At 42.3% G+C, this 16217-nt stretch overlaps 1 protein-coding gene across 8 annotated transcripts in view; it reads right to left on the bottom strand.

Moving 5' to 3' along the window:
• tjp1b (tight junction protein 1b) overlaps positions 1 to 8021 on the bottom strand; it is a 204857-nt gene extending 196836 nt beyond the window's left edge. For all 8 annotated transcript variants that reach the window (XM_029757380.1, XM_029757383.1, XM_029757384.1 and 5 more), the window contains exon 1: positions 7483 to 8021. In XM_029757380.1, coding sequence (XP_029613240.1) covers positions 7483 to 7634 — 152 coding nt within the window. In that variant the 5' untranslated portion in view covers positions 7635 to 8021. The remainder of the gene's footprint in view (positions 1 to 7482) is intronic.
• Positions 8022 to 16217: the final 8196 nt, after the last annotated feature.

Here is a 16217-nt window from a genome sequence, read left to right as displayed (position 1 = left end):
TGGGGAGGTTGTGGAGGTTTATGTTGAGGTTGGTGAGGTTGTTAAAGTTGTTGAGGTTTATGGTGAGGCTGTTGAGGTTTATGGTGAGGTTGTTGAGGTTTATGGTGAGGCTGTTGAGGTTTAGGGTGAGGCTGTTGAGGTTTATGGTGAGGCTGTTGAGGTTTATGGGGAGGTTGGTGAGGTTGTTGAGGTTGGTGAGGTTGTTAAGGTTGTTGAGGTTTATGGTGAGGCTGTTGAGGTTTATGGGGAGGCTGTTGAGGTTGGTGAGGTTGTTGAGGTTTATGGTGAGGCTGTTCAGGTTTATGGTGAGGCTGTTGAGGTTTATGGTGAGGCTGTTGAGGTTTATGGGGAGGTTGTTGAGGTTTATGGTGAGGTTGGTGAGGTTGTTGAGGATTATGGTGAGATGTTGCACCCCGTTAGGGACAACACCATTATACTTTACCTTACAAAAACAAGTTGATCGCAGCTCCGTGGCCAGATCCTATCACCAACCAGGTGCTAAAATCACCTCTTCTTTCACCTTACAAAACAAATCTGACAATGTTGGACCAACCTGAATATATTTCAACCAACTGCCCTCAGTTTGACCTCAGTGACGATGTAACCAACGGGCAGCGAAGAACACACTCTGATGCTATAGTTCATTCAGAAACAGATCTAATGATCTAATGATCAACTCAAGTGACTGGACAGGTAGAACATAGAGCCAACAGTACTTTCCAAACTGAGGGTTCGGGACCCAGTGTTGGGCAGCAGTCATCTGGACACAGGAAATAGTGTTTTATTCCGCTTAAGACCCACAGGAAGGTTTTATTTAATCAAGGTCACAGAATTTAACCACAGAACAACACAACTCTAATGGTAGTTCACCCGTATCATTAGGTTGGGTCTGTTCCTCTCCTCTCCTCTCTGTCCCAGATCCCCCTGTTCCTCTCCTCTCTGTCCCAGATCCCCCTGTTCCTCTCCTCTCTGTCCCAGATCCCCCTGTTCCTCTCCTCTCTGTCCCAGATCCCCCTGTTCCTCTCCTCTCCTCTCTGTCCCAGATCCCCCTGTTCCTCTCCTCTCCTCTCTGTCCCAGATCCCCCCTGTTCCTCTCCTCTCCTCTCTGTCCCAGATCCCCCTGTTCCTCTCCTCTCTGTCCCAGATCCCCCTGTTCCTCTCCTCTCTGTCCCAGATCCCCCTGTTCCTCTCCTCTCTGTCCAATCCCCTGTTCCTCTCCTCTCCTCTCTGTCCCAGATCCCCCTGTTCCTCTCCTCTCCTCTCTGTCCCAGAGCCCCCTGTTCCTCTCCTCTCCTCTCTGTCCCAGATCCCCCTGTTCCTCTCCTCTCTGTCCCAGATCCCCCTGTTCCTCTCCTCTCCTCTCTGTCCCAGATCCCCCTGTTCCTCTCCTCTCCTCTCTGTCCCAGATCCCCCTGTTCCTCTCCTCTCCTCTCTGTCCCAGATCCCCCTGTTCCTCTCCTCTCTGTCCCAGATCCCCCTGTGCCTCTCCTCTCCTCTCTGGCCCGGGGGAAGAATTAGGTTAATAAGGATATGCCTAAGGAATATGATTAGCTAAACAGGCCTAGAGATAAAGAGCTGCTGCATGTGGACTGAGCCCTTACTGCTGGAGCTACAGCTGCAGGAGAAGCATCAGGGTGGTGGTCTGTTCTAGTAATACTTTTCATTCTTCTTCTCTGGTTATGGGTTATAGAAATATAATTACTTTAGAAGACTTTCAGATAATGAGAAGAGCAGCAGTAGTCTGACATGGGGGGGTTCCATTCTATATATTATATTTCTATGGTTGGTCTATGCCAGCCAGACCCCTGCTGTATGGGGATACAGGTTGAGCAGTTGGTCCCAAATCTAAAGCTTCTTTCCATCATATTACAGTGCATTCGGAAAGTATTCAGACCCCTTCACTTTTTCCACATTTTGTTATGTTACAGCCTTATGCTAAAATGGACAAAATAAAGCAATTTCCTCATCAATCTACACACAATACCCTATAATGACAAAGTGAAAACAGGTTTTTAGAAATATTTGCACATTTACAAAATATAAAAAATATAAATTATTTACATAAGTATTCAGCACCTTTGCTATGACACTCGAAATTTAGCTCAGGTGCATCCTGTTTCCATTGATCATCCTTAAAATGTTTCTACAACTTGATTGGAGTCCACCTGTGGTAAAATCAATTGATTGGACATGATTTGGAAAGGCACACATCTGTCTATATAAGGTCCCACAGTTGACATTGCATGTCAGAGCAAAAACCAAGCCACGAGCTCGAAGGAATTGTCCGTTGAGCTCCGAGACAGGATTGTGTCGAGGAACAGATCTGGGGAAGGGTACCAAAACATTTCTGTAGCATTGAAGGTCCCCAAGAACACAGTGGCCTCCATCATTCTTAAATGGAAGAAGTTTGGAACCACCAAGACTCTTCCTAGAGCTGGCCGCCCGGACAAACTCAGCAATCGGGGGAGAAGGGCGTTGATCAGGGAGGTGACCAAGAACCCGATGGTCATTCTGACAGAGCTCCAGAGATCCTCTGTGGAGATGGGAGAACCTTCCAGAAGGACAACCATCTCTGCAGCACTCTACCAATCAGGCCTTAATGGTAGAGTGGCCAGACAGAAGTCCCTCCTCAGTAAAAGGCACATGAAAGCCCACTTGGGAGTTTGCCAAAAGGCACCTAAAGACTCTCAGACCATGAGAAACAAGATTCTCTGGTCTGATAAAACCAAGATTACACTATTTGGCCTGAATGCCAAGCTTCATGTCTGGAGGAGACCTGGCACAATCCCTACGGTGAAGCATGGTGGTGGCAGCATCATGCTGTGGGGATGTTTTTCAGGATTGAGGGAAAGATGAACAGCGCAAAGTACATAGAGATCCTTGATGAAAACCTGCTCCAGAGCGCTCAGGACCTCAGACTGGGGCGAAGGTTCGCCTTACAACAGGACAACAACCCTAAGCACACAGCCAAGACAATGCAGGAGAGGCTTCGGGACAAGTCTCTGAATGTCTTTGAGTGGCCCAGCCAGAGCCCGGACTTGAACCTGATCGAACATCTCTGGAGAGACCTGAAAATAGCTGTGCAGCAACGCTCCTCATCCAACCAGACAGAACTTGGGAGGATCTGCAGAGAATAATAGGAGAAACTCCCCAAATACAGGTGTGCCACGTTTGTAGCGTCATACCCAAGAAGACTCAACGCCGTAATCGCTGCCAAAGGTGCTTCAACAAAGTACTGAGTAAAGGGTCTGAATACTTATGTAAATGCTATTTTTAATTTTTAATAAATTTGCTAAAAAAATCTAAAAACCTGTTTTTTCTTTGTCCTTGTGGGGTATTGTGATGTCATTATGGGGTATTGTGATGTCATTATGGGGTATTGTGATGTCATTGTGGGGTATTGTGATGTCATTATGGGGTATTGTGATGTCATTATGGGGTATTGTGATGTCATTGTGGGGTATTGTGATGTCATTGTGGGGTATTGTGTGTAGATTGATGAGGGGGGAAAAAACAATTTAATCAATTTTAGAATAAGGCTGTAAAGTAACAAAATGTGGTCTGAGGGGCCTTTCACCATGCTAGTAATTATATTTCTATGGTTGGTCCCTGCATGGCTTGTGGTGCCATCATCCCTCTCTAGTTATTGGAGTTGTGGTTAATGAATAAAAACAGAATTCCTACAACAGACAATCCCATTTTAAAAGTCAATGTTCCCGTGAAGGCTGAACCACCAGTCATACAGGGCGTTTTTTTCTCTCTCTCTCTCTCTTCCCAACTCTAGTAATTATATTTCTATGTGTTCTTGTACCATTAGATGAGTGGGAGTACTGGGTTTTAAGAGAGCAGGACGTGTGAGGAGGTTGAATAAGACCGATGGTAACAGTACAACGCCATACGAAGGACAACGAAAGAGATACAGATCAGTCAGAACAGATCATATGTCCTAATATGAATTAGTACAGAACGTTACCAGGACAAGAGCGTTGTGGTGTGGCGGATGTTAGTGTAACACCATACGAAGGACATGAATGGATAGAAGTCAGAAAGGAAGGATGGTCTCTAAATCCCTAATATGAATTAGTACAGAACATTAACAAGATCAGATAGCCATGTCGTTGTCCCCACTGTTAGACAGTCTTACATCATTATTTTCTCCTCTTTCACTCCAACTATATTCTAATCTATTCAACTATATTCTAATCTATTCAACTATATTCTAATCTATTCAATTATATTCTAATCTATTCAATTATATTCTAATCTATTCAATTATATTCTAATATATTCAATTATATTCTAATCTATTCAATTATATTCAATTATATTCTAATCTATTCAATTATATTCTAATCTATTCAATTATATTCAATTATATTGTAAATAACAATTTGTTCTTAATTGAACTGCCTGGGAAAATAAGGGTAAAATATACCTTTTATTTAAAAAAAATATATGATATTCTAAGCTATTCTGATCTGTTCTATTTGAAATGAGTGTTGACTTAAGCCTAACCCCAATGGACCCAAGCCAAAGTATCCCAGCATTATCGGGGGAAATGATCTCCCACTGTACGTCTTCGTTTGTCAAACAGAGACACACAACAACGGCAGTGTGCTGAAGAGGCTATTGACTGACAATTAACCCTCTTCTTTTCTGTTTCAAAGTGTAATTGTAATCCTGTGGTAAGTAGAGAAACCTTTCTCCTTCCACAGCTCCTGTACGGACTACTGAGCCATTCTGCTTACTGTAAGACCGAGTGACAATTAACAAGACAGATTGTTTTTCAGGTTCCAGATGACTGTTGGTCTTGGATCGGTTTTGCCTTTTAATATCATATATCATAGCGTTATATGGACTGATTCTAGATCAGCAGTCATACTCTGAGATGCTTTAAAAAAAAAAAAAGAATACTGCAAGACTTACAATTAGAAGAAGGATCGTTTCTCTGAGGTCATCATGGTGAACAGCAACGCTTGACAGGATAGGATGGGAGGATTACTCATAAAGCGTCTCAGAGTAGGAGTGTTGATCTAAGATCAGCCCCCCCCCCCCTTGTTTCCATATAATCTGATTCATTCTGATCTAAAAGGCGAAACAGATCCTAGGTCAGCGCTTATATTTTCAGACGCATTGATTGAAATGGATGGAAAGACACAAGAACACCCAGAAAGAATAGAGTATGAATTAGAATGTTAATTCATTAATTAGAATTAGAATGTTAATTCATTAATTAGAATTAGAATGTTAATTCATTAATTAGAATTAGAATGTTAATTCATTAATTAGAATTAGAATGTTTCATGGAGATGAGAGGAAAGGGTTGCATCCCAAATGACACCCTAGTCCCTATATAGTGCACTAGTTTTGACCAAGACCCTATTCCCTATATAGTGCACTAGTTTTGACCAAGGCCCTATTCCCTATATAGTGCACTAGTTTTGACCAAGGCCCTATTCCCTATATTGTGCACTAGTTTTGACAAAGTTCCTATTCCCGATATATAGTGCACTAGTTTTGACCAAGACCCTATATAGTGCACTAGTTTTGACCAAGACCCTATTCCCTATATAGTGCACTAGTTTTGACCAAGGCCCTATTCCCTATATAGTGCACTAGTTTTGACCAAGACCCTATTCCCTATATTGTGCACTAGTTTTGACCAAGACCCTATTCCCTATATAGTGCACTAGTTTTGACCAAGACCCTATTCCCTATATAGTGCACTAGTTTTGACCAAGACCCTATTCCCTATATAGTGCACTAGTTTTGACCAAGGCCCTATTCCCTATATTGTGCACTAGTTTTGACAAAGTTCCTATTCCTGATATATAGTGCACTAGTTTTGACCAAGGCCCTATTCCCTATATAGTGCACTAGTTTTGACCAAGACCCTATTCCCTATACAGTGCACTAGTTTTGACCAAGGCTCTATTCCCTATATAGTGCACTAGTTTTGACCAAGACCCTATTCCCTATATATAGTGCACTAGTTTTGACCAAGGCCCTATGCCCTATATAGTGCACTAGTTTTGACCAAGGCCCTATTCCCTATATAGTGCACTAGTTTTGACAAAGTTCCTATTCCCTATATATAGTGCACTAGTTTTGACCAAGACCCTATTCCCTATATATAGTGCACTAGTTTTGACCAATACCCTATTCCCTATATAGTGCACTAGTTTTGACCAAGACCCTATTCCCTATATAGTGCACTAGTTTTGACCAAGACCCTATTCCCTATATATAGTGCACTAGTTTTGACCAAGGCCCTATTCCCTATATAGTGCACTAGTTTTGACCAAGACCCTATTCCCTATATATAGTGCACTAGTTTTGACCAAGGCCCTATTCCCTATATAGTGCACTAGTTTTGACCAAGGCCCTATTCCCTATATAGTGCACTAGTTTTGACCAAGGCCCTATTCCCTATATATAGTGCACTAGTTTTGACCAAGGCCCTATTCCCTATATAGTGCACTAGTTTTGACCAAGGCCCTATTCCCTATATAGTGCACTAGTTTTGACCAAGGCCCTATTCCCTATATAGTGCACTAGTTTTGACCAAGGCCCTATTCCCTATATAGTGCACTAGTCCCTCAGCTGCAATTCAGTTTAAAATGGAAAATAATAAAGAAAAACAGGGAAAATACATTTTTTCATGTTTTAAATGTTTATTAATTACCTACATTACTGTAGAGGGAGTTATTGGGGATTCAACACATGACAATGCAATTAGTTAGGATAATGAAAGTATATGAGAAAGTAGTAGCAGTAGCAGAACTGTGGGTGAATTTAAAAAGCATATTCAAGAAGCATTAAATTACAGAGGAGCAGAAGCATGAAGTTACAGAGGAGAAAACATAACAATGAGTATCCTATAATGCATTGAACAAACACACTCAACTTGGAAAGCTTTCTAAAGTTTATTTTTATTTGTATGCAATAACCTGTCACCTACCCCCCTAGCGCACGAATTAATGCACGCACATACACACACGTACGCTGGAAGGCAGGCAAACTCAGGGCATGCTGAGTTTACCTATAGCCTACAGCATATTGACTTGTCCTCGAGTTGTTGTAGCCTAATGATTGCAACATGGTGCAGAGAGAGAGAGAGAGAGAGAGAGAGAGAGAGAGAGCAGGCTGGCTGGCTGGCTACGCGGTAAGATTGTCACTGGACTTGCTTCTGAAATATATATCACAGTGAAACACAAAACGCTAATCTTGCAGATTGAGTCTGCTCGACCTACCGTTAGCTACCATATAACGATACCCTGTGTTTTCTTCTCCGACCATCACACCTCTTATTATAAAAGGGATGTGCCGGAGGCGATAGCTTGGAGCGTGGCGCCCCCTGCTATAGAATAATGCCCCTGATCAGACCATCAACCTGAACTGCCTGCCTGACGGCATCCCATAATGATTCTGAATCATCCGCTGCAGCAGGCAGCAGAAGCACTAAGTCATATTCATACTCACCACAACGATTTCCTGGGTGGAAGATGATGTTCTTTGTTGTATGAGGTCACCCCCAGAGCCAGCTGCATAACAGTAATATATTTCTGGTAATTCACCATGGTATTGTCCACCGCTACTATGAATCCAACCCAAAGAAAAGCACAGGTAATCATACAGTAGTAGTAGGAGGAGTAGTTTACTCCATGGCAGCGGCTGCCTTTACTGCGTCTTCCTTGTTCAGCATCATCTCAACGCCATTTCCAGTAGCGGTGAAGGACTGACAGGGGAAACTCTCCCCGAGGAGCTGACAGAAAGGTGCCATACCGCGGCTAAGAGCCATGTCTAGAATGACAGTACCAAGACAACTCTCATCTTATCGGTTTAACACTCAGAATAGATCGCCCAATTATTATTATTTTTTTTTTTAGTCAGGATTTAAACATAATTTTTTTGTATCTTTCTTCTTCCTTTCTCCCCGGACCGCGGGCACTTTGCTGGAAAACAAGTCTGTGAAAAACGTTCAGTGTTGCGGCGTTGTTTGAAGCGTCTGATCGATCGTGAGGTAGTGGGGAGTGTGTGTAGGCTGTGTGTAGTCGGAGGCACAGGGAGAACCAGTGGGAGGGAATGAGGGAGGTGGGTGGGTTTCTGGGTGTTCTCTTGTCGCATCTACTTATGGGGTCAAACATCGGAGATACTTTAAACCTTTTTACTCCTTCCGATAAAGTTAAACGTCTCTCATTAAATGTTTTCCTCGTCATGGATTTTATGACTTTCCATGTAAGTAGTAGTCTAAACAAGATTAAAATGTCATAGTATTTGCAATCATTTTTGGTGACATAGGCAAACCAGTCATAAGAAGTCTACTTTTCAGTGCAGCACCTGCACTAAGCCAACCTGCACTAAACCAACCTGCACTAAACCAACCTGTACTAAACCAACCTGTACTAAGCCAACCTGTACTAAGCCAACCTGTACTAAACCAACCTGCACTAAACCAACCTGCACTAAACCAACCTGCACTAAGCCAACCTGTACTAAGCCAACCTGTACTAAGCCAACCTGTACTAAACCAACCTGCACTAAACCAACCTGTACTAAACCAACCTGTACTAAACCAACCTGCACTAAGCCAACCTGTACTAAGCCAACCTGCACTAAACCAACCTGCACTAAACCAACCTGCACTAAACCAACCTGCACTAAACCAACCTGCACTAAACCAACCTGTACTAAACCAACCTGTACTAAGCCAACCTGCACTAAACCAACCTGTACTAAACCAACCTGTACTAAGCCAACCTGTACTTAGCCAACCTGTACTAAGCCAACCTGCACTAAACCAACCTGTACTAAACCAACCTGCACTAAACCAACCTGCACTAAGCCAACCTGTACTAAGCCAACCTGTACTAAGCCAACCTGTACTAAGCCAACCTGCACTAAGCCAACCTGCACTAAGCCAACCTGTACTAAACCAACCTGCACTAAGCCAACCTGCACTAAACCAACCTGCACTAAACCAACCTGCACTAAACCAACCTGCACTAAACCAACATGTACTAAGCCAACCTGCACTAAGCCAACCTGCACTAAGCCAACCTGCACTAAACCAACCTGCACTAAGCCAACCTGCACTAAGCCAACCTGTACTAAACCAACCTGCACTACGCCAACCTGTACTAAGCCAACCTGCACTAAGCCAACCTGCACTAAGCCAACCTGCACTAAGCCAACCTGTACTAAGCCAACCTGTACTAAGCCAACCTGTACTAAACCAACCTGCACTAAGCCAACCTGTACTAAGCCAACCTGCACTAAGCCAACCTGTACTAAACCAACCTTCACTAAACCAACCTGCACTAAGCTAATGGAAAGTTGCCAATGGCTTCCAGCCCATTTTCAACATCTATCTTCTCTTGGTCCCTCCAAAGTCTGAAGCAGCACCACTGAAGTGAACAGCGGCATCATCGGTATTCCAGGTCTGTTTCAGCACCACTAGACAGAGGACAGCGACCATCTCAGGTGGAGGGAGCTGGATTACTTTGCCACTGGGAGAGTCCCTATGGATAGACCCATGGCTATGTATGTATTTATTTAAATATATGGCTTTGGGAAGGACTAACCAGGTGGGGACGCTGAAATAACACATGGAATCATGTAGTAATGAAAAAGTGTTAAACAAAATAAAAATATAGTTTAGATTTTAGATTCTTCAAAGTGGCCACCCTTTGCCTTGATGACAGCTTTGTACACGCTTGACATTCTCTCAACCAGCTTCACCTGGAATGCTTTTCCAACAGTCTTGAAGGAATTTCAACATATGCTGAGCACTTGTTGCTGCTTTTACTTCACTCTGCGGTCCAACTCATCCCAAACCATCTCAATTGGGTTGAAGTCAGGTGATTGTGGAGGCCAGGTCATCTGATGCAGTACTCCATCACTCTCCTTCTTGGTCAAATAGCTCTTACACAGCCTGGAGGTGAGTTGGGTCATTTTCCTGTTGAAAAACAAATTTTAGTCCCACTAAGCATAAACCAGATGGGATGGCGTATCGCTGCAGAATGCTGTGGAAGCCATGCTGGTTAAGTGTGCCTTGAATTCTAAATAAATCACTGACAGTGTCACCAGCAAAGCACCTCCACACCCTCACACCTCCTCCTCCATGCTTCACGGTGGGAACTACACATGCAGAGATCATCCGTTCACCTACTCTGCGTCTCACAAAGACACAGCGGTTGGAACCAAATATCTCAAATGAGGACTCATCAGACCAAAGGACAGACTTCCACCGGTCTGATGTCCATCTAATGTTGTGTTTCTTGGCCCAACAAGTCCCTTCTTATTAGTGTCCTTTTTCTTTGCAGCAATTTGACCATGAGGCCTGATTCACTCAGTCTCCTCTGAACAGTTGATGTTGAGATGTGTCTGTTACTTGAACTCTGTGAAGCATTTATTTGGGCTGCAATTTCTGAGGCTGGTAACTATAATGAACTTATCCTCTGCAGCAGAGGTAACTCTGGGTCTTCCATTCCTGTGGTGGTTCTCATGAGGCTGGTAACTCTAATGAACTTATCCTCTGCAGCAGAGGTAACTCTGGGTCTTCCATTCCTGTGGTGGTTCTCATGAGGCTGGTAACTCTAATGAACTTATCCTCTGCAGCAGAGGTAACTCTGGGTCTTCCTTTCCTGTGGTGGTCCTCATGAGGCTGGTAACTCTAATGAACTTATCCTCTGCAGCAGAGGTAACTCTGGGTCTTCCTTTCCTGTGGTGGTCCTCATGAGAGCCAGTTTCATCACAGCGCTTGATGGTTTTTGCAACTACACTTAAAGAAACTTCTTGAACAAAGTTCTTGACATTTTTCGGATTAACTTACCTTCATGTTTTAAAGTATTATGATGACTTGTCATTTCTCTTTGCATTCCATGTGACTTTCCTCATGAAGCTGGTTGAGAGAATACCAAGAGTGTGTAAAGCTGTCATCAAGGCAAAGGGTGGCTACTTGGAAGAATCTCAAATATAAAATATATTTTGATTTGTTGAACACTTCTTTGGTTACTACATGATTCCATATGTGTTACTTCATAGTTTTGATGTCTTCACTATTATTTTACAATGTAGAAAATATTAAAAATAAAGAAAAACCCTTGAATGAGTAGGTGTGTTGAAACTTTTGACTGGTACTGTATATTATGTCGTCGTCGTCCCCCCCAATCTCAAACCAAAGTTGTGCCCCTGCTTATCAAAGTGTTCAATACGTGAGTGTATTTGGGGGTGTTGGGATAGTCAGAAGACACATTTCCGGTCGAACTAATGAACATAAAAGTTGTATTCTATTGTTATATATTCTAAGATATCCTGAACCACTGGAGTAACTACAGAGCACTGGACTATGGAGTAACTACAGAGCACTGGACTATGGAGTAACTACAGAACACTGGACTATGGAGTAACTACAGAGCACTGGACTATGGAGTAACTACAGAGCACTGGACTATGGAGTAACTACAGAGCATTGGACTATGGAGTAACTACAGAGCACTGGACTATGGAGTAACTACAGAGCATTGGACTATGGAGTAACTACAGAGCACTGGACTATGGAGTAACTACAGAGCACTGGACTATGGAGTAACTACAGAGCACTGGACTATGGAGCAACTACAGAGCATTGGAATATGGAGCAACTACAGAGCATTGGAATATGGAGCAACTACAGAGCTTTGGACTATGGAGCAACTACAGAGCACTGGACTATGGAGTAACTACAGAGCACTGGACTATGGAGTAACTACAGAGCACTGGACTATGGAGCAACTACAGAGCATTGGAATATGGAGCAACTACAGAGCTTTGGACTATGGAGCAACTACAGAGCACTGGACTATGGAGTAACTACAGAGCACTGGACTATGGAGTAACTACAGAGCACTGGACTATGGAGTAACTACAGAGCACTGGACTATGGAGCAACTACAGAGCATTGGAATATGGAGCAACTACAGAGCTTTGGGATATGGAGCAACTACAGAGCTTTGGGATATGGAGCAACTACAGAGCTTTGGGATATGGAGCAACTACAGAGCATTGGACTATGGAGCAACTACAGAGCATTGGACTATGGAGCAGCTACAGAGCATTGGACTATGGAGCAACTACAGAGCATTAAGCTGTGGAACCACATTTGTGAATTATTCAACCAATGATATTCAAGCACAGGATCTGGATCTCATTACCTTTTAAATAGTTGGTTAAGGACACAAAAAAACCTCTGCCCTCTCTCTTAACGGAAAATGTAGATAAACAGTTATTTATCTAAGAACTAGAACTCGCATGAGTAGAACAGTCCATCTCAAGTTAAATCATCCCTGTTGAAGGTTCCCAAGCCCTTTCTAGAGATTACATTTCTATGACTGTCACTCTATTACATTTTAGTCATTTAGCAGACACTCTTATCTTATGTACTAACAGTAGTGAATGCATACAGTTCATACATTTTTTCATACTGGTCCCCCGTGGGAATCGAACCCACAACCCTGGCATTGCAAACACCGCGCTCTACCAACTGAGCCACACAGCACCATTGTGAGGTGTACCAAGAATGAAGTGGCATTTAAAGGACATCGCACTTGATAAACTCAGCGGCACTCAACAATATAATGACACACACGGCTTGAACATTTGTTGAGCAATTTGTTAGCAAATTTTCCAGAAGTGTCAAAATTGTCCTAATATGTTCTTATTCTCCTTCGTCTTCGTCTTCGTCCAGGTCACCAGCGGCACCAGGACCTCAAGCCTCCAGGACATATAAGGAAGCTGAACATACAGCAGCCACTGATTGCAACCCTATTCCCTATATAGTGCACTACTTTAGACCAGGACCCTATAGAACCCTATTCCCTATATATAGTGCACTACTTTAGACCAGGACCCTATAGAACCCTATTCCCTATATAGTGCACTACTTTAGACCACAGCCCTATAGAACCCTATTCCCTATATAGTGCACTACTTTAGACCAGAGCCCTATAGAACCCTATTCACTATATAGTGCACTACTTTAGACCAGAGCCCTATAGAACCCTATTCCCTATATAGTGCACTACTTTAGACCAGAGCCCTATAGAACCCTATTCCCTATATAGTGTACTACTTTAGACCAGGACCCTATAGAACCCTATTCCCTATATAGTGCACTACTTTAGACCAGGACCCTATAGAACAGAAACTACATGGAGCAACAGTGTTGCTGACATCTATCCAGCTTTCCCTGATCTGGTGAACATGGGGAGTGAACAGGGGCATAGGGGAGGGGCCTTTCCCTTGGAATGAAAGGCAGCCAGCTGGCTCTCTAGACCCGTGATGTCATTTCTTCCTACTGTACCAGACCCGTCACTCCAGGCAACACCATCTAATGCTAATGTGATAATAGGAATGAATATTTATCTGCTCCGAAAGAAAAACACTAATAACACGCACTGACATTCCAAGTAATTTGGCTGTCGGCCCTGGTCTAAAGTAGTGCACTATATAGGGAATAGGGTTCTATAGGGCCCTGGTCTAAAGTAGTGCACTATATATAGGGAATAGGGTTCTATAGGGCCCTGGTCTAAAGTAGTGCACTATATAGGGAATAGGGTTCCATAGGGCTCTGGTCTAAAGTAGTGCACTATATAGGGAATAGGGTTCCATAGGGCTCTGGTCTAAAGTAGTGCACTATATAGGGAATAGGGTTCTATAGGGCTCTGGTCTAAAGTAGTGCACTATATATAGGGAATAGGGTTCTATAGGGCTCTGGTCTAAAGTAGTGCACTATATAGGGAACAGGGTTCTATAGGGCCCTGGTCTAAAGTAGTGCACTATATAGGGAATAGGGTTCTATAGGGCTCTGGTCTAAAGTAATGCACTATATAGGGAATAGTGTGTCATGTGGGACGGACATCCTGTCTCTGATGTCACCGCTAACCAGGGATGCTAATTGAATATGACGCTGATGTTCAATCAGCCGTTTCTAGGTACTATCCACTCACTCAGGTATGTTGTTTTGTTGCATCAACGGTACATTCTATTAAAGAGACGTTTCAGAGGATTGAAAACAACGTTGTTATTTTTTTTCTTCAAAACTCACATTTTGGACTCGATGTGTCAATGTATTGCTCATACATGCATAATAACTCATGCGTAGTCCTCTCCCAGCGGAGAAACGCACAGAGTATTTTAAATTGTAACCTGGTATCATTTAGTACACGAGATACGCGCTCCGTTCACGTCCTTTAGACTAGTGTGGCTGCAACTACGTAACGCATCAGCGACAAGGAGATCTGTGGTTTCTATGGAAAGCAATGAACGGCGTGGGAGGTTGTAATCCACGACGCTTTATGGTGCACATCATTTTCCTTTTCTACAACCTGCTGGGTCTAATCTTGGATACTGGTTGGTTAAACGCGCATTCCAGCTGCTGTCTATTCCACAAGTTACCACGGGCTAAAAACTATGACGTTGAAATGCCTTATTTACTCTGTTCCATCTCACTGTGTAATCTATTGTCTCATCAACCCAGCCAAACTATTTATACACAACAACAACAAAAAGCATCTAGACGTTATTAACCCACATTTCATTTAGACCAGCAATTGGTTTTCAATAGTGGACAGGCAGGCAGCTTTTCTGAGCCAGTTGAAATCATGAATCAGCTGGCCAAATGTTTATGGATATATACAAAGAAATGTCTATAAAAAAAACAAGTAGCCTTCAAACGAAACGATGTACAGTTAGTCTCCAGCGACAGTTTGAAGTGACTGTGTTACTGTAGTGTTGTCCGCTAGCTCTTCTGGACGACAGTGTCATGACAAGTGAACCTCATTTTCTGTGCCAGGTCCAAATCACGCCTCATTTTTATTCTTAGGGATGTATCCAAAATAAACATCACGAGAAAACAACTTAAACAAACGCAAATGCAGCTACTTTGGTGATATTCTGTCTGCATTGTCACGTTAACAATTTATATTTTATATTTTTTTTGTGTGTGTGTGTGTGTGTGGCAATGGAACATTTACAATGAAGGAGTGGATTTCGTCCATTGATAGATACAGTACAGAACAAAAAGGGTTAAGGACTGGTTCGTGTCTCTGGTAACCAAACCGGTAGAATTAACGATCAGCCGGTTTAGGTACCAGCCTTAGATTTGTATCGGGACTATATTTCCTGGAAGGATGAAATAGTATGAATAAATTAATCAAAATAACGTTTTTATTGAAAATATATTTAAATCATTATTTGAATATTTTCGTAAACCGTTTTTTTTTTGTTTCTCGTATCCTTTTCTATCAGGCGAAATATATAACGCAAGGTAACGTATCATCACGGTAGAATTCAATGGCTTTAGTTCATTCTGACATCTTTTAATGTTTGAGCTGCTTTTGAAAACAAAAGTCGAATTGAAAACATTATTGGTATTGTTGAATAATATATTTTTTGAATAATAGTAAAAGCTAATTTCCAGGACTGGGAGACATTACAGCTTATCTTCTCCTTATTAACTAACAAATATATTTATTTGGTTACCAAGACAACTGCTGTAGCTCTATAGTACATTTGCTAGATATTTCAGTGGATGTTGAATACATTTCTACTTGCAAATGAGCACATTTCTAGCAGTAAATATGTTAAATTATAGCCATGGTATAAAAAAGGGATAATCAATCGGGACTCTATAAATTCTCTGGAAATTAATGTACCTTTCTGGAAGGTTAGTTCGACTCCACTAGCGCGTCGTGCGACACACCTCGTAATAAATCTTCCCCGTTGATTTCCCCCCTTTAATTATTTTGATAATAGAGAAAATACATGGAATATATCGATCAAATCCATGCCTCATAAATGAGAAAACATTAGTTGGATCTAGTAGACGTCGGTAGCAGTTTATTTTCTCTCTTTCAACAGGATACATATTTTCTGGAAAACTAAGTAGAAAATAATGAGGCTTTAGTTTTGCCATTTTAGCCAGACAAATAGCGTCATAGGCGTCGTAAGGATAGGACCAAGGTGCAGCGACTAAAGTATTTATTTGATGAAAACACTTAAACAAAAAGAAACTTACCACGAAAACACTTCCATAAGGCTCACAGGCTATACAGAAAATAACCACAAAACACAAGTGAAACAAACACAACTAAATATGGCCTCCAATTAGAGACAACGACAACCAGCTGTCTCTAATTGGAGGTCATTGCCAAAAACCCAACATAGAAATAGAAAAC

The sequence above is a fragment of the Salmo trutta genome, chromosome 7 (genome assembly GCF_901001165.1).
Source record: "Salmo trutta chromosome 7, fSalTru1.1, whole genome shotgun sequence".
NCBI classification, from domain to species: Eukaryota; Metazoa; Chordata; class Actinopteri; order Salmoniformes; family Salmonidae; genus Salmo; species Salmo trutta.
The sequence above is the reverse complement of the archived record's forward strand: the minus strand, read 5'-3'. Positions and strand labels throughout refer to the sequence as shown.